This window comes from Homarus americanus, unplaced genomic scaffold (genome assembly GCF_018991925.1).
Source record: "Homarus americanus isolate GMGI-L3 unplaced genomic scaffold, GMGI_Hamer_2.0 scaffold5589, whole genome shotgun sequence".
Classification (NCBI taxonomy): domain Eukaryota; kingdom Metazoa; phylum Arthropoda; class Malacostraca; order Decapoda; family Nephropidae; genus Homarus; species Homarus americanus.
This window is the reverse complement of record NW_024736650.1, coordinates 4,245,760-4,266,596: the sequence shown is the minus strand read 5'-3', so window position 1 is coordinate 4,266,596 and position 20,837 is coordinate 4,245,760. Positions and strand designations below refer to the sequence as shown.

General features: G+C 40.5%; 1 protein-coding gene across 1 annotated transcript in view; it reads left to right on the top strand.

The window, feature by feature from the left end:
* Positions 1–5,975: 5,975 nt before the first annotated feature.
* Positions 5,976–20,837, top strand: part of LOC121872311 (regulator of G-protein signaling rgs-2-like) — a 187,293-nt gene continuing 172,431 nt past the window's right edge. Inside the window, exons 1-2 of the mRNA XM_042375014.1 lie at positions 5,976–6,135; positions 6,423–6,926. Of these exons, the coding sequence (XP_042230948.1) occupies positions 6,853–6,926 (74 nt within the window). The 5' untranslated portion in view covers positions 5,976–6,135; positions 6,423–6,852. The remainder of the gene's footprint in view (positions 6,136–6,422; positions 6,927–20,837) is intronic.

Genomic DNA, 20,837 nt, shown 5'->3' with positions numbered 1-20,837 from the left:
TAAGAAGGTGGAGTAAGAGGGTGGAGTCAAGAGGGTGGAGTTACGAAGGTGGAGTCATGAGGTTGAGTTAAGAAGGTGGAGTCAAGAGGGTGGTGCCAGGGGGTGAGGTTAAGAGGGTGGAGCACTGGGTAGAGATAAGAGGTGGAGGAAGAATTGGAGCAGAGACTGGAGTCAAGAGGGTGGGTTAGAGGTTTAGTTAAGAGGGTGGAGTTAAGAAGGCCGAATCAAGAGGCTAGAGTTCAGAAGGTGGAGTCAAGAGGCTGGAGTTAAGAGGGTGGAGACAAACGGGAGAGTCAAGAGGGTGGTGTTAAGAGGGTAGAGTTAAGACGATGGAGTTAAGGAGTTTAATTCATGAGGGTGGAGTTAGAGGTGAAGTAAGAGGTGGAGTCAAGAGGTGGAGAAGAGACAGAGTAAGGGGTGAAGTAGAGGTGGAGTCAAGAGTTGGAGTAAGAGGTAGAATTAGAGGGTGGAGTTAAGAGGGTGGAGTTAGAGGGTAGAGTTAAGACGATGGAGTTAAGGAGTTTCAATTCATGAGAAGTGGAGTTAAGAGGGTGAATTAAGACGATGGAGTTAAGGAGTTTCTAATTCATGAAGGTGGAGTTAAGAGGGTGAAGTAAGAGGGTGGAGCCAAGAGAAGGGTGGAGGGGTAGAGTTAAGGAGTTTCAATCATGAGGTGGAGTTAAGAGGTGTGAAGTTAAGAGGGTGGAGTCAAGAGGGTGAGGAGCAAGACGATGGAGTTAAGGGTTCAATCATGAGGGGAGGTTAGAGGGTGAAGTAAGAGGGTGGAGTCAAGAGGGTGGAGTTAAGACGATGGAGTTAAGGGTTTCAATTCATGAGGGTGGAGTTAAGAGGGTGAAGTTAAGAGGTGGAGTCAAGAGTTGGTTAAGAGGTAGAGTTAAGAGGGTGGAGCAAGAAGGGAGAAGTTAGAGGTGGAGTCAAGAGGGTGGAGTTAAGAGGGTAGAGTTAAGAGGGTGGAGTTAAGGGTGGAGTTAAGAGGGTAGAGTTAAGACGATGGAGTTAAGGAGTTCAATTCATGAGGTGGAGTTAAGAGAGGTGAAGTAAGAGGTGGAGTCAGAGGTGGAGTAAGAGGTGGAGTTAAGATGGTGTGAAGAAGGTCAAAGGAGCTCAACAGAATTGGAGTTAAGAGGGTAGAGTTAAGAGGTGGAGTAAGAGGTGGAGCAAGAGGTGGGGTTAAAGAGATTGAGTTAAGGTTCATCATGAGAGTGGAGTTAAGAGGTTGAACTTAAGAGGTGGAGTCAAGAGGGTGGAGTTAAGAGGGTGGAGTTAAGAAGGTGGATTCAAAAGAGGTGTGGAAGGTCAAAGACTCAACAGGGTGGAGTTAAGAGGTAGGAGTTAAGAGGGTGGAGTTAAGAGGTGGAGTTAAGAGGGTAGAGTAAGACGAAGGAGTTAAGAGTTTCAATTCATGAGGGTGGAGTTAAGAGGTGAAGTTAAGAGGGTGGAGTCAAGAGGGTGGAGTTAGAGGGTGGGTGGGGTAGAACAAGAAGTGGATTTAAAGGTGGAGTCAAGAGAGTGGAGTTAAGAGGTGGGAGTCAATGAGGTGGAGTTAAGAGGTGGAGTTAAGAGGTGGAGTTAAGAGGTGGGGTGAGAGGGCTGGAATCAAGGGGTGAAGTTAAGAAGGTTAAGTCAAGAGTTGGGTTTAAAAAGGTGGAGCTGAAATGGTGGAGTCAAGAGGGAGTATTTAAAAAGTTGGGATCAAGAGGGTGGAGTTAGGAGGGTGAAGTTAAGAGGGTTTAGTAAAGAGGGTGGAATTAAGTGGGTGAAGTTATGGGGGGTGAGATAAGAGGGTGGAGTCAGAGGGTGGAGTCAAGATGCTGGAGTTAAGAATTGGAGTTAAGAGGAGTCAAGACAGAGTCAAGAGATTGGAGTCAAGAGGTGGAGTCAGAGGGTGGAGTCAAGAGGGTGGAGTTGAAGGTGGAGTCAAGAAAGTGGAGTTAAGAGTGTGGAGTCATTTGGGTGGAGTCAAGAGTGATTTGGGGTGGAGTCAAGGGTGTATTTAAGAGGTGGAGTCAGAGTGTATTTAGAGGTGGAGTTAAGAAAGTGGAGTCAAGAGGGTGGGTAAGAGTGGAGTCATTTGGAGTCAGAGAGTGTATTTAAGAGGTGGAGTCAAGGTAGTAAGAGGTGGAGTTAAGAAGGTGGAGTCAGAGGGTGGAGTTAGAAAGGTGAAAGAAGACTCAGCAGGGTGGAGTTAAGAGGTGGAGTTGAAGATGGAGTTAAGAAGTGAAGTTAAGAGGGTGGAGTCAGAGGTGGAGTCAAGATGCTGGTTAAGAGGTGGAGTTAAGAGGTGGAGACAAATGGTGGAGTCAAGAGGGTGGAGTCAAGAGGGTGGAGTCAAGAGGTGGAGTTGAGAAGGTGGAGTCAAGAGAGTGGAGTTAAGAGGGTGGAGTAGGATGTTGGAGTTACTGGGTGGAGTTAAGAAGGATGGAGTCAGAGGGTGGAGGTAAGAGGGTGGAGTCATTTGGGTGGAGTCAAGAGAGTGTATTTTGAGGTGGAGTCAAGAGAGTGTATTTAAGAGGGTGGAGTTAAGAAGGTGGAGTCAAGAGGTGGGTTAAGAGTGCGGAATCAAGGGGTGGAGTTAAGAAGGTGAAGTCAAGAGGGTGGATTTAAGGTGGAGTCAGAGGGTGGAGTTAAGAAGGTGGAGTCAAGAGGTGGCGTTAAGAGGGAGGAGATAAGAGGTGGAGTTAAGAAAGATGGAGTCAAGAGGGTGGTGTTAAGAGGGTGGGTTGAGGGTGGAGTCAAGAGGGTGGAGTTAAGAAAGAGGAGTCAAGACGGTGGATTTAAGAAGGTGGAGTTAAAAAGGTTGAATTAAGAGGGTGGAGTCAAGAGGGTGGGAGTCAAGAGGTTAGAGTCAAGTGTGTGGAGTTTAGAAGATCGAGTCAAGACTCAAGAGGGCGGAGTTAAGGAGGTCAATTCATGAGGGTGGAGTTAAGAGGGTGGGAGTCAATAGGGTGGATTTAAAAAGGTGGAGTCAAGAGGATGGTGTTAAGAGGGCGGAGTTAAGAGGGCAGAATGAAGGGGGTGGAGTTAAGAAGGTGAAGTCAAGAGGGTGGATTTATAAAGCTGGAGTTAAGACTCAAGAGGCAAGAGTAAAGAATGGAGTCAAGAGGGTGGAGTTAAGAAGGTGAAGCTAAGAAGGTGGAGTCAAGAGGGTGGGGTTAAGAGGGTGGAGTTATGTGGGTGGAATCAAGTGGGTGGAGTTAAGAAGGTGGAGTGAAGAAGGTGGAGTGAGAGGGTGGTTTTAAGAGGGTGGAATCAAGAGAGTGAAGTTAAGAAGGTGGAGTCAAGAGGGTGGAATTAAGAAGGTGGATTCAAGATGGTGGAGTTTAGAGAGTGTAGTTAAGAAGATGGAATTAAGAAGGTGGAGTCAAGAGGGTGGTGTCAAGAGGGAGGAGTTAAGAGGGTTGAGTTAAGAAGTTGGAGTCAAGAGGGTGTATTTAAGAGGGTGGAGTTAAGAAGGTGGAGTTAAGAGGGTGGAGTTAAGAGGGTGGAGTTATGAAGGTCGGATCAAGAGGGTGGAATTCAGAAGGTGGATTTAATAGGGTGGGAGTTAAGAGGGTGGAGTCAAGAGGGTGGAGTTAAGAAGATGGATTTAAGAGGGTGGAGTTAAGAGGGTGGAGTTAAGTGGGTAGAGTTAAGTCAGTCGTAGGTAATAGGCAGCTACCAAACAGGGAGGTACTACCGCCTGGGAAGATATCGGAAGCATAATGTGTTGTCTAATGGACCCTGCTGCCATATGGCATCACGAAAATTGTGACCAAGTCCCAGGTTGCTGATCTGTCTTTCTGCCTCATTTACACACAATTACAGGGTCTCAATTGTTTCTCTTACATGACAACACAACATACATATATTGTTTCTCACTATTGATTTTTTTTCATTCTTCTGTATTTCTTTGTATTTATAATTTTTATTATTACAGTGTTATTAGTATTATTATTATTATCATTAATATTTTATTTTACTTTTTAATATAAATTTTATTTACTATGAATTATTATTATTATTACATTTTCGCCCCCCAGACCCCGATGTGGGTCAGTGACCTGTGCCCGGGTGGGCTAATTCATGGTAAAAAAAAAGTGGGTGGGAGTTAAGTGGGTGGAGTCAAGAGGGTGTAGTTAAGAGGGTGGAGACAAGCGGATGGAGTTAAGAAGGTCGAGTGAAGACTCAAGAGGGTGGAGTCAAGAGAGTGGTGATAAGAAGGTGGGGTTAAGAGGGTGGAGTAAAGAGGGCTTAGTTAAGAAGGTCTAGTCTAGAGGGTGGGGTTAAGAGGGTGGAGTTAAGAGGGTGGAGTGACGAGGTTGGAGTTAAGAGGGTGGAGTTAAGAGGGCGAGGTCAAGAGGGTGGAGTCAAGAGGGTGGAGCTAACAGGGGGTGTCAAGAGGGTGGAGTTAAGAGGGTTGAGTTAAGAGTGTGGAGTTAAGAGGGTGGGCTTAAGGTGGAGTCAAGAAGGTTAAGAGGATGGAGTTAAGAAGGTGGAGTTAAGAGGGTGGAGTTAAGAGGGTGGAGTTAAGAGGGTGAAGTCAAGAGGGTGGGGTTAAAAAGGTGGAGTCAAGAGGGTGGAGTTAAGAGGGTGGAGTCAAGAGGGTGAAGTTAAGAGGGTGGTGAAGAAGGTTGAAGCAGGAGTAAACCTTGACGTATGCCTCCTGATGTTACAAAACTGTAGTTTGAACCCGAGGCTCACATGAAGGTAGTTTCTAGGGTTCAGCTTCAAACTGGCTAATGCTGAAGGGGCTTTGGAGCCCTCGTCTATTCACAGTAGTATCCCGCACACCACCATATTTACCGTAGCCTAGGTTGAATTGTTGCCTTTTGAAGAGATTTTTTTTTTTTTACACATCTGTGGGTTGGTTTACCATAATTCATATATTTTCTGACATGTAAAAGCATATGGGAGTTTTTTCTTCTTCACTACCACAACCGGAACAGCTCAGGAAAAATGATAGGGGGTAACTTCACGAGACTCCAATACACGGATAAAAATCTCATCGGCGAAAACTTCCTCACACAATTTCCTACTGGAAAATATATCACCACCATCTGGCCGGAATACTACCAGGTCAGGTTATTTATTTATTTTTCTGGTCTTAATACACTGTTAGATTAAGTTAGAGTTGGATTTTGTCCATTGTGGTGCCTCGCCTGCTACTGTTGGTCCGCCACCCACCAGTGTTGACTTTCTGAGGTGCCCCGGAGGTTGCCGCGGCACAGTACACCTTCCACTCCCCTCTCCCTCACTCACCCGCTCTAAGGGTTAATCTCATTATGGTTAGTGATGGTATTATGAGGCCAGTCCCTGCTGTTTGATTATGATTTAATTTCTAATTATATTTAATTTTTAATGTGTAATATTTGTTAGCAAGTCGACAGAACACTATAGCTGCATTTTTTTCTAATGAGGTATTATGTAAATATAATACAAACTAGTTATGATCTTATGCTTTTAGTAACCAAAACTTCAGTCATTCATCCAAGGATATTAATTTTTCATAGAAATGTTTCAGTCACGAGGTATTATATAACGGTGCTCAGGCAAGAGGACGCATAGGTACCTGAACGTTACTCTTTACGCTTGGAATAAAGTAGAATGTTTGAATATTACTGTACTGGTTGTTATCGACGTCTGTTTATGCTGCCTGATTATGGCGTCACCAGCCCACAGATAGCTAGAAACGAGATATTCTGTCGTTGCACATGCGCCACCCAACTGGCTCACATCGTGTTGCCTGATTCATATATTATTAATAACTTATTGTAGCATTCACAGTCTTATTACATGTCTATGTTTCTCAATATAGTTTTTGAATTAATACAAATAGTGAAATTATAGCAAAGAAATAACAATAATATGCAATGGAGAAATAATTGCGGTAGATATCGAATGTCTGGCAACGTGTGGGGGTTCCTCCTGCAGGGCGGATAGCACCTGTTGCTGAGCCTGGCGTCATCAGTGTGTCCCTCGCCCCCAGTCGCGCTGTTGCTCTTCCCCTCCAACCACATAACCTGCACTGCCTCACACTCACCCGCTTCACGCTCACTATATACCCTCATGGATACTCCGGCCACGCTTATTTATAAACCTGTCGAATATGGTTTTATATGACTGCGAATAGCTGAGGTGCGTGTAGGCCAAATATTAATGCAATGTACTGTATGTGCAATATTTTATCTTAGAGGTTTGTGAGAAGTTGAGACCATAGGAGGAATATATATATATATATATATATATATATATATATATATATATATATATATATATATATATATATATATATCAATAAGACACTATCATCACTGTGATAGGTTACCGATATGTGCATTTGTTATTCAGGGATTTTAGTACTAGAGTAGCCTAAGACCTGGCCTTGTTCACCCTTGAGATTTATTTATATATTCAAATTTCAGCCTAAAGTGTACACAACTACAGTATATGCATTCCTTATCTTGGATGATTTACCGAATAAAATACAGAAAGTGAGTTATGTTTATATTTGCTAATGAAAAAATAAATTACGAAAAGGGGAAAAAATTCACATCAAATATTTGAAATATAAACGACATTTTTGTGAAACTGTGTGAGGTGAACATTTATGGATGTACTGCATCATAAACCACATCAGATAAGAGTGAAAGTGCAAGTAACAAAGCTTAGTAGCTATACTTCTAAAAAATATTGTGCCAAATATCGATTAATAGTGAAACTACAGTGACTCCAACCATGTTACCAAGTGATAATCTCTGCCACACTTCATAGTTGACCGAGCTGTGTTGAGGAGAGTGATTATTTCAAGTGCTAGTAAAGTAAGTGGTAGCGCCCATGAACTAAGGTGCGGCCATGTCGAGCTCGGCGGGGCGGAGCGGACCCAGGAACAGTAAATGGAAGAATGTTGTCAGCAGGTTGCGACGAGGGTGAGTTGCCTTGTAGCCACTTTACACTTTTCTTTACGTTAATAGCGTTCCTTGAGGCCACATTGTGGTGTTATACCTCACAGTATCGCAGTTTGTCGCCATCCTGTAGCCTTATTTAATTCTTAATGCCGTCTCATATCACAAAATTACATCTAGTATCAGGCTTTACCGCTCACGTTTAGCACTAAAAGCCACTGCATTTCACATTAATGTATTTAGTGGTTATCTTTACCGTTGAAACCGATGTTACGTTAATATCTTCGCGTCACAGATAACGTTACTTCGTTCTATAACGATCCTTTACAGCTTCTTATTATTGCGGTACTTCAATCTTTTGTTCTTACTGGAAACACAAGTTCTAACTTATACACCGCAGTACACTTAAGTACCATTTCAAGAGTTCCAATCATTGTTTAACTATTTGCATATTCCACTCAATTTACCGTGAGTGCGTGTCCCTCACAGTTTACCTTAATGCTCGTGAAGTTTCTCACAGCAGAATGTTCCACTTATTTTCTCCGCGAAGTTTGTCCTGAGTATATGAATAGCATTGATGGTCTGATCTCAGCGAAAATTTAGTGGAATAATGAAAATTGACAAGATGGTGTACAGAACATCTAATTTAAGACTATGCTATACGTCAGAGTTGAAGGTCACTGGGATGCCACCGAGAACGCTAAAACACTGTCAGGAACACCATTAATGGAACTACTGTATGTAGGTATGCGTGTTAGACGTTGACATGAGCTACACAACCTAATTGTAGCCCTCAAAACATTGGCCGGAGCCTAACTTGTGCCACTTTAGATATTTTGATGGAATTACCCTCTGAATATTTCTCACCACTAGACAAAGGACAGAACGTCATATTCAGTTCTCAGAGTTAAGAATCATGACCACTGCAGGTCAACGTATTGCTCACAAACACATTTTTTTCAGTTTTTCATCTTAAGAATAAACCTTTTCACACCATTCCTCGCATAATGTCTTCTGTTTCTACTGGTAAAAAGACTTTATGGGCTTTTAGGAAAACACAAATGTCGGCAAAAATAATCTTTTTGTCTTAAAAAATAAAAGTTTTTAATATAAAATGGACTGAATTTCCTTTCATTCCTACTATTTTATCTTTCTTATGGTGAATAATATTTTACTCTCAGACTTTTGAGTTTAGAGAATATTATCCTTGAATCCATTTTATCATTCAAAGTGAAAAAGAAATATGTGCTGTTACATTATGACGAGAGGATGTGCCGAGTGAAGCCCATTGTTCTACTCCTAGGAAAAAAGTATGTATTTTGTAGTGAAGAATACGGGTACAACTTTTATGTAGGTCTAGGTTTAAGGAGTCATTTGTGCTTATTAATACAACCCCAGTTAATTTTTCTTAACTCTGTATACGTCTTCCTGTTTATGTTACAGTTAATTATTCACCCACTTATTTTTCTGCTAATGCTTAGGTCACATAATTATATATTCGTGTCACATATATCTCATACTTATCGTACAGGAAGTGACATGTTTCCCGGATGTTCTATAGAAGCGCCCGCGGGAAGTTGCTTTACTGGGAGTTATATTTTACTGTTTGGTGACGTAAGGTGTTAGTCATCTGTCTCTCTCTCTCTTATAGACTATTCTAAACAACAGCTGCTGAGGAATGTACTGTAAGTGATGGAATAATGATGACTGGAGAATATTACGAGCTGGTAACTGATGAATATGAAGTGTTCATTATTTTTTGGGAGGTTAAATGGTGTATATGTTTTGTAACGTAGTGGTGGTCCTTTGGTGATATCAAGATCGTATAATAATTATGATGGTATTATTCACTCGTGGAGCCCATCATTACCAAGCTGGTCACTTTTGTAGAGGACCAGAAACGTAACTTGTAAAATTTAGATTCTCGAGATCCTGAACGTAGTTACTGAATATGTTTGTTTATCTTGTTCATGTATATCCATATGTGTATAGAACAAGAAAGAAAAAAAATCGTCATTCCTCTTAAATTTTCCTTAAAATGAAATATGAAAACGCACGTAACTAGATGGTTTAACTTACTAAATAAATATAACTACACAATCAGAGTAGCTTTGATATTCCACTCGGGTACGTTTTATCATGTGCAAAGGGTAGCAAATACCTGAACACTTAATATAAGGACGGTGCTGCGTGAGACAATCGTAACCAGCGCCTCCTCCTGCTGTCGTTAGCTTGAATAAAATCGTAATAATAATGTAGACACCGTAAACTTTATCTTTATCATATGGTCTAGAAATTGGTACAAAGTTAAGTCTCTTTACACAATGTTACCTCAGAGTCAATATACTGTACTGCATTGTATGTATGGTGGTAATTTAGAGTCAGGTGATGGTAATTTAGTCCCTGGACACAATATAGACGTTGTAAAAGTTGTCGGTAGTGTAGACTGGATATAAAATAGTGATAGTTTATTTGATATGTAAGTCAAGAAAAATTATATCTCGACTTCGTATAGTTGCGCAGCTCCTGGCGTTCGTAGTATTACTATTTCAACTGAACGGCAGCATAGTTGGCGAATCGAAATTTTCGTAGCGCTACGAAGACTACGGTTCAATGAGGTGGGTGCAGTGGCTGTGATTTTGTATACATACATACAGACCTGTAGTAAGTATTACAAAGACTCAGGTATACATAATTACGGCATAGCAATAAATAAAATAACTTCATGGTAAGCCATTATTCCTGCAGAACACAGCCAAGACCCACGCTGTGATAAGCGTAACTTAGCAACCACCCAGGTTTGTTTTTTGTAGTGCGCAATGACGTCACAACCATTCAGTTTGCACCATAACGTGCTATGAATTCTGAAGCGTCAAGTCAACCAAAGATGCATCGACCCCACCCTGGTTCCCGTACTCGAAATTTTACCTGACAACACTTGGTGAAGTAAGGCCGTATGTAATGGGGATTGTGATTGGTGGATCTATTTTCGGCTGTATCACTGTCAAGATAAATATTTAAAAAAATTAAAGGCAGCGTTTTTATAATATTAAACCATTCATCGTTATTTAAGACAATGATGTACACCGAAAAGAGGATTTAATTTTTTTTACAGATTATTAAGAATCACATTTTGAGGAATATATAACCCGTCTATTATATATTATTTTATTCTATAATCACACTTGATCGCCTTGTTAAGTGACTCACTTTCCCAACATCGAGAAATGGCAGTGGACACACAGGTATGCGCGCCACTTGTTGGTAAGAAAAGAGACTAATTTTGGTGGTTAAGACTCCAATCTCGGAGATTCGCTGTCACTGACGGAGATCTTTAGCAGAATTCTTCACCATGAGTTTCGGAACATAACGCTAATGGGGTGTAACGCGACGTTTTCTTTTGACAGTATACCCACCAAAAAAAAAAAAAACTCAGTTTTCTCTCCCATCCATGAACCCCGAGACTCATGTAACTGTGAATCCGAGACATCACATAGTGTTAGGCCCATAGATGGCACACTGTGATGTCTCGGATTAACAGGTTCATGGTACACAGGGTACATGGATGGGACACAGGATTAACACGACTTGTTTTGGTGGGTGTACATATAGTAATTGTGAACAGTTTAGATCTTGAATTATATGTTGACAGTTTAAATGTTATTAAAATTACTGGCAGTAATTTTGGATGTTTTAAATGGTACCAGTATGATAATTATTGAAATACCGTTATAATTATTGCCCCGGTTAATGACAACTGTAAACGACTTAAATCTTTTAGTAGTGCAAATGTTGAATTTAAATTTGTAATAATTATTCAATGTTTAGATGTTGTAATTATTGTTGACAGGGTTCAAACATGGTATATTGGAACAGTGTGAAGGATGATGATGTGGTAGGTCAGACACAATAACCGCAGGGGTGATGGCGGGCGAGAGTTAAGGCCACCTCATAAATATTCTGGTGCCCGGCCAGAAAACCCGCCTCTTCCTAATAATTTGTATCAGGCTAATGAAGCCATTACAACATACTAGTTACCCGTTATCAGTAAATTCAGAGAAGTTTACAGTGAAACACTTTATGATGTTCATATCCTGGTACAACTTAGTGAAGAGGTTTGTGCCCTCTTTGTCATCATTAGAAATGTTTTGTGTTTTAGCCGCTTTAAAGGGTGGGGGAAAAGACATCTTAGTGCAGCCGCTGCGAAAAGTTCGAATTGTTTTGTTTCTCTCCTTGAAAAGTTGTTGAGTTCTTGATAAAGTTTCTTAACAATGTTGGCAGCGTCTTAAAATCTTCTTAAGAAGTGTAGACATACAGGCATGGCAGCTTTACCGCATACAACGTCTTGGTGTGACAGGTTTAAAATTTATCGAGTAAATGCTGGAGATATTTGTGGTCTAGCAGCTGTGGGAGGTTAACTCATGATATAATAAAGACCGTCTCTAATTATCACATATCACTCGGTCCTAGTTTACTCCTCGCTATATTACAACTGCAATATTTACGCCTCTTCCTTTGGTTTATTTGTTACTTATTTTGTAGAGATATTTTTCTTGTATTTACCGATCTTTCTCTCCAGTTTCACGTGCTCATTTCTTACCTGACCACGAGATCCTGAGGTAAGATTTTCAGATTTAACTAAACATTTTGCTGACCCCGTGATTCTGACCTTTCACAGGGGAGGAGTTGGCAACTATTGTATAAAGGTCTACGGATATATCAAGCCCAAATTAAGTTAACCCTGTTGAGGAACTCCCTTCATTAATTACCCACACGTTATTTACCATCAACCTAAGACGTTCAGAACAGTACATTAGTCTGTGTGTCTGATGATGTACTGCATTAAGTGATGGTGAGTCGATATACAGCCACACATCAACCACAATGCTAAGTTTATACGAACACGCCACACACATATTATTATTGTAATAATATTTGGATTCTTTTAAATCGAACAATAATCATTCGTGTATATTTCGTACCTAAGCCCGCCAGTCAACTCATCATCATTATTGTGTAATGTGTAAACGTATTCATGTATCATTGATTTTCAAGTTTTGTAGGGTAAAGTCTCTGTGCTGAATAAAATCGCCTGACAGTCAAATAAAATATTAAAAATGACAAACGGACAAATAGTGTGAAAGTGATCACGATAGAAAGTGGTGCTACTTATGTCTGTTAAAAGTTGGAGGATAAGTACTTAGAAAGTGAGAGAGTGCTAGAAAAGTGCAAAAGAAGTGTTGAAGGAGCGTTAGAGAAGTGTTGAAGGAGTGTTAGAGAAGTGTTAAAGGAGTGTTCGAGAAATGTTGAAAGAGTGTTAGAGAAATGTTGAAGGAGTGTTAGAGAAGTGTTGAAGGAGTGTTTGAGAAGTGTTGAAGGAGTGTTAGAGAAGTGTTGAAGGAGTGTTAGAGAAGTATTGAAGGAGTGTTAGAGAAGTGTTGAAGGAGTGTTAGAGAAGTGTTGAAGGAGCGTTAGAGAAGTGTTGAAGGAGTATTAGAGAAATGTTGAAGGAATGTTTGAGAAGTGTTGAAGGAGTGTTAGAGAAATGTTGAAGGAGTGTTAGAGAAGTGTTGAAGGAGTGTTAGAGAAATGTTGAAGGAGTGTTTGAGAAGAGTTGAAGGAGTGTTAGAGAAGTGTTGAAGGAGTGTTAGAGAAGTGTTGAAGGAGTGTTAGAGAAGTGTTGAAGGAGTGTTAGAGAAGTGTTGAAGGAATGTTAGAGAAGTGTTGAAGGAGTGTTAGAGAAGTGTTGAAGGAGTGTTAGATAAGTGTTGAAGGAGTGTTAGAGAAGTGTTGAAGGAATGTTAGAGAAGTGTTGAAGGAATGTTAGATAAGTGTTGAAGGAGTGTTTGAGAAGTGTTGAAGGAGTGTTAGAGAAGTGTTGAAGGAGTGTTGAAGAGTGTTAGAAGTGTTGAAGGAATGTTAGATAAGTGTTGAAGGAGTGTTTGAAGTGTTGAAGGAGTGTTAGAGAAGTGTTGAAGGAATGTTAGAGAAGTGTTGAAGGAGTGTTAGAGAAGTGTTGAAGGAGTGTTAGAGAAGTGTTGAAGGAGTGTTAGAGAAGTGTTGAAGTAGTGTTAGAGAAGTGTTGAAGGAATGTTAGAGAAGTGTTGAAGGAATGTTAGATAAGTGTTGAAGGAGTGTTTGAGAAGTGTTGAAGGAGTGTTAGAGAAGTGTTGAAGGAGCGTTAGAGAAGTGTTGAAGGAGTGTTAGAGAAGTGTTGAAGGAGTGTTAGAGAAGTGTTGAAGGAGTGTTAGAGAAGTGTTGAAGGAATGTTAGATAAGTGTTGAAGGTTAGAGTTTGAGAAGTGTTGAAGGAGTGTTAGTGTTGAAGGCGTTAGAGTGTTGAAGGAGTGTTAGAGTTGAAGGAATGTTAGAGAAGTGTTGAAGGAATGTTAGATAAGTGTTGAAGGAGTGTTTGAGAAGTGTTGAAGGAGTGTTAGAGAAGTGTTGAAGGAGTGTTAGAGAAGTGTTGAAGGAATGTTAGAGAAGTGTTGAAGGAATGTTAGAGAAGTGTTGAAGGAGCGTTAGAGAAGTGTTTAAGGAGTGTTAGAGAAGTGTTGAAGGAGTGTTAGAGAAGTGTTGAAGGAGTGTTAGAGAAATGTTGAAGGAGTGTTAGAGAAGTGTTGAAGGAGTGTTAGAGAAGTGTTGAAGGAGTGTTAGAGAAGCATTGTAGAAGTAATGAAGAAGTGTTAACCCTAAACCCCTAATATAACTATAACCAAAATATCATCTTGACTACATGCTGAAAGGAGATAACACGTGGAAATAGGACACAGTTCGCGTAAGGAGTTCTCAGCTAACACAACCTTCACCGTATGTGTTAAGTGTTGTGGCAGTTATGTCAACTTGTAATGTATTGAGAGCAGGGAACATAAGAACATAAGAATGGAGGAAACTGCAGCGCACCTATTGGCCCATACTGGGTAGTCTCATTTACACCCAACCCCTATCTCTCGTATATTCATCCAACCTATGTTTGAAGCTATCCAGCGTATTCGAGTTCATGATGATATTTGGTGACTTGTTCCATTCATCCACTATTCTATTTCCAAACCAATGTTTATCTGTTTCGCGCCTAAATCTAAATTTGTATAATTTAAAACCATTGTTATGAGTTTGCTCCTGGTTGGATAGTTTGAGTACCTTTGTAATGTCCCCTTTGTTTAGCCCTGACCTCCATTTATACGCCTCTATCATATCGCGCCTCACTCTACGTCTCTCGAGGGAGTGCAAATTAAGATGCTTTAACGGTTAACCTGTCTCTGTACTCAAGGTTCCTAATGCCCGGGATTAGTCTCTGTTATTCTCCTCTGAATTCTTTCTAGGGATTCTATATCCATTCTGTAATACGGTGACCAGAATTGAACTGCGTAATCCAAGTGAGGTCTCACACGCGCAAGATATAGTTTTAGGATGACCTCGCTAGTCTTGTAACTAACACTCCTTTGTATGAACCCAAGTATCATATGTGCTGGTCCCTCTAAGTGATGTGTTGTCTATACGCACTGTTTGGTATGGTGTGCGCTGTGTTGGGTATAGTGCGTGCTGTGCTGATTATGTTGTGTGCTGTGTTGGGTATGATGCGTGCTTATGTTGGGTCTAGGGCGTACTATATTAGGTATGATGGTTGCTGTGTTAGGTATGGTGTATGCCGTGTTGGGAATGGTGAGTGCTATGCTGGGTATGGCGGTTTCTGTGTTAGGTATTGTGTGTGCTGTGTTGGGTATGGTGTTTCCTATGCTAAGTATGGTGGTCTCTGTACTGGGTCAGGTCACTCACTTGTCTCAGACCGATGCAGACGTTCTCGAGCTGAAATCTCCCCATCGCCATAAATATTGGTCCAACCCAAGTTCTCCGCCCCACTAATGACAATGTAAACACTATTAGCTGTCTGTCTGTCTGTTGTTATTATAAATCTTCTAGACGCTTCACCAAAACAAGAACACTAATGGTATATAAACATGTATTATATCCTGCTTATTATAGTCTTGCTGAATTTAACAACAACAGGACAAAAAAATATACACAATCTTTCTTGTAATATCAAACATAATAATTTTTCTCTTGACCCTAATGATGGTATATAACGTCAACAGGTAAGCCTTCCCTAGCTTGGCCTTGGTCCATGTCATCCCTCCTGACCTTACTGCAGCGAGGTGTTCTGAGAATCAAGCTTGAATCTTGGTAGCAACTGCCTTACTACCCTGTCCCTGCCCCCCCCTCCCACATACACGCACAAAGTCGCCATAATTACCTTAGTTGCTCTACCGCCACCTCACTTGCTTAGCTCATTAACTTGCCGGGCGAGCTGCCTCTACCTGACGGAGTTTAACAGCGACAGACAGGTGGGTTCAACAAGGTGAAATAATCTCAGTCATGACGACCTGCTTCTCTTATCGTGGAGAGTACCGGAGTGGAATATCTTAATCCTGTTTGACACATCTTTTAAGGTGTTCAATAATGTTATAGATGAATGAAACAGCGAACATTTTAAAGACGGGTTGTATCATAAGATGGAAAATATACTCAATATTTTGATGTATACATTGCCTATGATTTTTGTTCACTGGGATCATGTTGTAAACTCTTACTTTGATAGCGACAAGATTTTTTTTTTCTCTGTGCCAAAACTTTGCTGTTGAAAGAATCTGAAAACAAAACTATTGGAAGCAGAAGACTCTCGCTCGGGGGCTACGCATGCATTAACTCTCAAAATATATTCGCTTTTAACTCTCTATTAAATGTTATGTTCATTTGTGCCAAGTCATTTATTTATATTAACTAACATAACCTTTAACTATCTGTATATTTCTCTGTAGTTATTAATAATAATTATTATTATTATTATTATTATTATTATTATTATTATTATTATTATTATTACCACATTGATTGTATTTCCTTCTTTTATAAACACCAACAGAGGAAGGACAATGTACCACCTCTCGACTCTGATCCAATTATTTAGGCAGTGTTGTCAAATATGTTTATATACTGGATTATTTCTACACTGTGCTCAAGCTTCTAATTTTATATTGTGTGTTGCTCTCTGACATTTTCTTGTCGCTCTCTCCTTAATTGGAATTATTTAAAGCGTGTATTTTTACGTCTAAATATATACGTTTGTGTTTTATATACAACCTCTATGGCTGTATGTGTCAATATGTTTTGTGTGTTTGTGAAAGAGTGTGTATGCTTGTGCAGGAAAATATATATGTATATGCGTAAGTGTGTATATCTGTGTAAATATATATAAGTGAATATGTCTAAATGTTTTTTATGTGTGTATCCATGTATGATTGTATGTATGAGATGTATAAATGTGTATCTATAAGTGCATAAGTTTGTATGTGTGACAATTTGTATATACTTGTTTCCATAATTATACATTACTGTACATATATCTGTGACTTTCTTTATATGAGCAGGTGTATATATACAGTATATTTGTGACTAAATATATTTACACACACACACACACACACACACACACACACACACACACACTCGCGCTCGTATATATAAGCCAGCATCGTTGTGTTCAGTGGTCATTGTGTTAAAATCTTTCTGGCTTAAGAACCCCTTGAGGAAAGTTGATCCAAATATTGAAGACAAAAAAAAAAAAATAGACAGACAGCAATTGGTAGAGTGCTGTATCAGTCTTGCAGAGAATAATAAGTGGCACAGCTTATGTTGTGGGTTAGGATAGGTTTGATGAGGTGAGGTGAGGTCAGGTTAGATTAATGTTAGGTTAGGTGACGTGAGGAGAGAAAATGGCTACTCCTTTTACTGTGAACTACACTTGTTATTCTGAGCTACACCTGGTAAGGGGAACACCTGTTATTATGAGCTACACTTGGTAATGGGAACATCTGTTACTAAGCTACACCTTGTAATGGGAACACCTGTTACTATGAAGGGGACGCCACCTACAGGAGGTATACGAAGCCAGTGTTAAAGATGAAGTGACGACCACCAGCGGGCCCCCAACCCACCACGCTGGACCAGACCAGAAATAGGCAGGAGGGGAAAATATGAGACTGGTCTGTATTTAGTAATATGCCACCCGAGAGCAAGTTACCACCAGGGAAAGGAATATACTTGGACCTCATCACGGTATCTCTGACCAGCATGGGAGAGCGACATTTATTTCTTTAATAATAATAATGAAAAAAAACTCGCATCGGAACCTATTTTTTTATTGGTATTAACTGATCTTTTTTGGTGTATTAATAAATAATTATGGATGCAAATAAAGTCTTGACTCATATTTCTATCTGTTCATCTTGAAGGCGTAAACGACCTGAAGTCAGTGTCTCGGAGAAGCATAGTTATCACCACTGGAAAGTTACAGCATTTTTTTTTGTATTATGGACCATAACTTACCGTTAATGTTATGAAACTGATTATTATAGTGTTGTTGTTAAGTAAGTAGGTTTAGATATCTCTTTCAGATTAATGTTACATGACACACACACACACACAACACACACACACACACACACACACACACACACACACACACACACACACTCACACACTGTTACGGACTGGTGGTCCTAGATTGTGTCAAACCATAGTTCACCACTCCGGTAACAGTAAAAAAAAATAACAAGGTCGCCATTGAAATTAATAAATGAAAGGAATAAGCAATACACTAGAGTAAATTAAAATACAAATCCATATTACAAAAGAAATAAAGCATCTAACAAGTACAAACACACGAATCAAAAGATAAGTTTACAAGTGTTAACCGATTTGGGAATATTTACAACTCAGCAGACAAACAAGTTACGTTAATCATTTACAGTGACAAGAAAGCAAACAATAACGAGGGTTGGGGTACACCAATCAATACAATACAAATAGATTATACTAGCGGAATCGCCGCCCTCCGGGTGGCTCTTTCGCTAGGCCACGGTAGGACGCCACCCTCCGGGTGGCTCCACAATGTCTCACTGTAGTGCATTAAGGTAGACCACATTTTTGGTTTTGCCATTAGCAGCAAGTATGTACAGATTTTTGCCAGTTCCCACTCTGGAGCATCCAACTTAGAACTGTCCATGAGAGAAGCAAGGAAACACTAGGTTTAGGCCAACCATCTTTAGGGACTGTCTCTGGCTTTTGTAGATGGTCATGGCAAAGCTCACTTTAACCAGGAACTGAAGTCGCTTGAACTCAAATGGCAGGTCAGTGGTGATGAGAGGTATCATTGGTATAAAAACGTCCTCTCCTTTAGCTTTCCCTGTCAGTATTGTAGCTTCCAGTACATGTGGCATCATGTTCTTCACCACCAGTCTTGTGCCATTGCAGAGGATTGGTGGTTCAAGACCTCTTAAGAGCATTATTGGAGTTCCAATCGTGAGAGTGAGGTGATGAGGAGGCATTCCAGCGGGCTCCAAAGAGTTATGGAATTCTGCAGGGTACTGGACTGCTTGGTCCTGGTCGATTACTGTATCAACAGATTTGAATGAGGTCTCACTGCCTGAAAGCTGTCTGAGTAGAGTCATGTTGATTTCAGCCACTGTTTCATTCTTTAGTGCCAGAATTGCGCGTTCACGCAGCCACTTGTGATCTTGTAGTGGTGGATAATGTTTGGGTAGACCATGTTAGTGAGCTCAGTTGAGGACTTTACAACATTTCCACATCCTTGAGGAATGATTATTTGTCCTTCTGAATCAACAGGGAAAGTTCCATTCCCAATCTGTAGTAGAAGGTTTGCAAACCGTCCAGCATCCTGATCTCCTTGTAGATGTACTCTCATGTTTGTGGATAGGGTGAGTGTCTGAACACTTCTCCAAAGGTATGATGCCTTGAGGCACGCATTCAGTTCATCAGCTGGAGTGCTTCGAGGAATGACAGGTAGGGTCTGGCGAAAGTCTCCAGCAATGACCATTGTAATGCCACCCATGAGCTGGTCATTTTCTCGTATGTCTTGCAAGGTCCTGTCCAATGCTTCAAACGCTAACTTGTGAGACATAGTGCATTCATCCCAGACTATGAGGCTGCATTTTTCTAAGAGTTTTGCCTTTGCCGATCCTTTTTTGATGTTGCACACTGGATTCTCATTGTGAGCGAGGTTGAGAGGCAGTTTAAAAGTTGAGTGTGCAGTACGTCCTCCTTCTAGTAGTGTTGCAGCAATGCCTGAGGATGCCACAGCAAGAGCAATTTTCCCCTGATGACGTACTTTGGCCAACAGAAGGTTGATCAGGAATGTTTTTCCTGTCCCGCCAGGTGCATCGAGAAAGATCATACCTCCCTGCTCCGCTTGTATCGCTTGCAAGATCTGTTCATAAGCATTTGCTTGATCAGGCACCAGGTGAGGCTCATTTTCTTCAAGAAAATTCACCAGAACTTCAACTGAGTAGTCTGTCTCTCTGAGCAACTCCCTGTTTGCAACTACTGGTTCTTCTCGATTTGGGGAAGGCAATCCAAAATCAGTCAGGTTTTTTCCGCCTAGCTCCATCACTTTGTCTTCCAGCATGATCAGAGCCCTGTTGAACATGTCATCCATGAACTCAATCTCTTGACCAGGATGTTCTCTTCTTGCTTGATGAAGCAGATCCTCTGAAAGACTTTCTTGGTGGTTTTTCCAGAGCTGGCTTGGGTTGGAAAGTCCACATGTAGCAATCATGATGGCAAACAGGTTCCTCATTCTCATTGGCGATTGAGTAGCTGCTGCCTCTTCTAATGTGTCATTCCAGTGACCATCATCTTCCAGTAGGCCAAGGAGATTGCACGCTTCCTGATAAGTTCTGCAGACTTGTCCATTCACTGTCTTGAGTGCTGCATATGATGTTGGGCTACGGATGTGGTGCAAAAGTAGAACTTGGGTACGTCAACATACAGGAGTATTTGAGCAAACTCATCTTCCTGTGAAAGTTTGAAGAATGCAGTGAGGGTCGTATCAGCAGGATTTGCCATTTGATCTTGGAGGGACTCTTCTGTGAAGTAAACTCTTTGTCCATTTTCCAGGTGAACAGCCAGATGAACTACTGTTGGACATCGTTCGTGTTTGGGAAAACTAAAAGTTCTCCATAGGGCTTCATTGCTGCATATATAACGGCCTTGCTGAAACTGTGTCACCTCATCATGATTTCCACCCTTTTCCAATGCAAAGATCGCTTGGTCAGAGCCTTTGTTGACGTATTTGCAGACATACTTGACGGACTTGACTGAATTGCAGAACTCCATATATATATATATATATATATATATATATATATATATATATATATATATATATATATATATATATATATATATATATATATATATATATATATATATATAGATAGATAGATAGATAGATAGATAGATAGATAGATAGATAGATAGATAGATAGATAGATAGATAGATAGATAGATAGATAACGTCACCGTTTTTTTACCAGTACAATGTTACGGAATTTCAAGTCCAGTACACAATATTATATCCTACACAATATTACATCCTGTACACAGAAATTATTCTATCGTATTCTTCCTCCACTTTCCTTGACTCACACACTCTCAACAATATAATGTATACTCAAGACTATGTCTTTGCTATGTTTTGAACTCCTTCCATCGTTTCCACCTTCCTCAGCCACGTCAGACCTGCTTCTTCTCTTGTCCAGTGTACTATGGTCACCACATCACATTTTGGCGGGAATATACAACCAATCAAACATCAGTTTTCCAGTGGCGCCATGAAACGTCACCTCTAACGTTTCAGCCCGCTTCACACGTTTCATGCCCATGTGATCTAGCTATGGTTTGTTGTGGTTGTTGCGGCAGTTTCTAACTGCTGGTTTCTACTCCCGGGACTCAATGTAACGTCACGTCACAACACACACACACACAGTAGACATGATGTTTTACAAGCATTAAAAGTTTTGTTGATAATCAATCAAAGTTTATGAAAAATTCTGTAAATAGACTCTTGAATTAATACCTA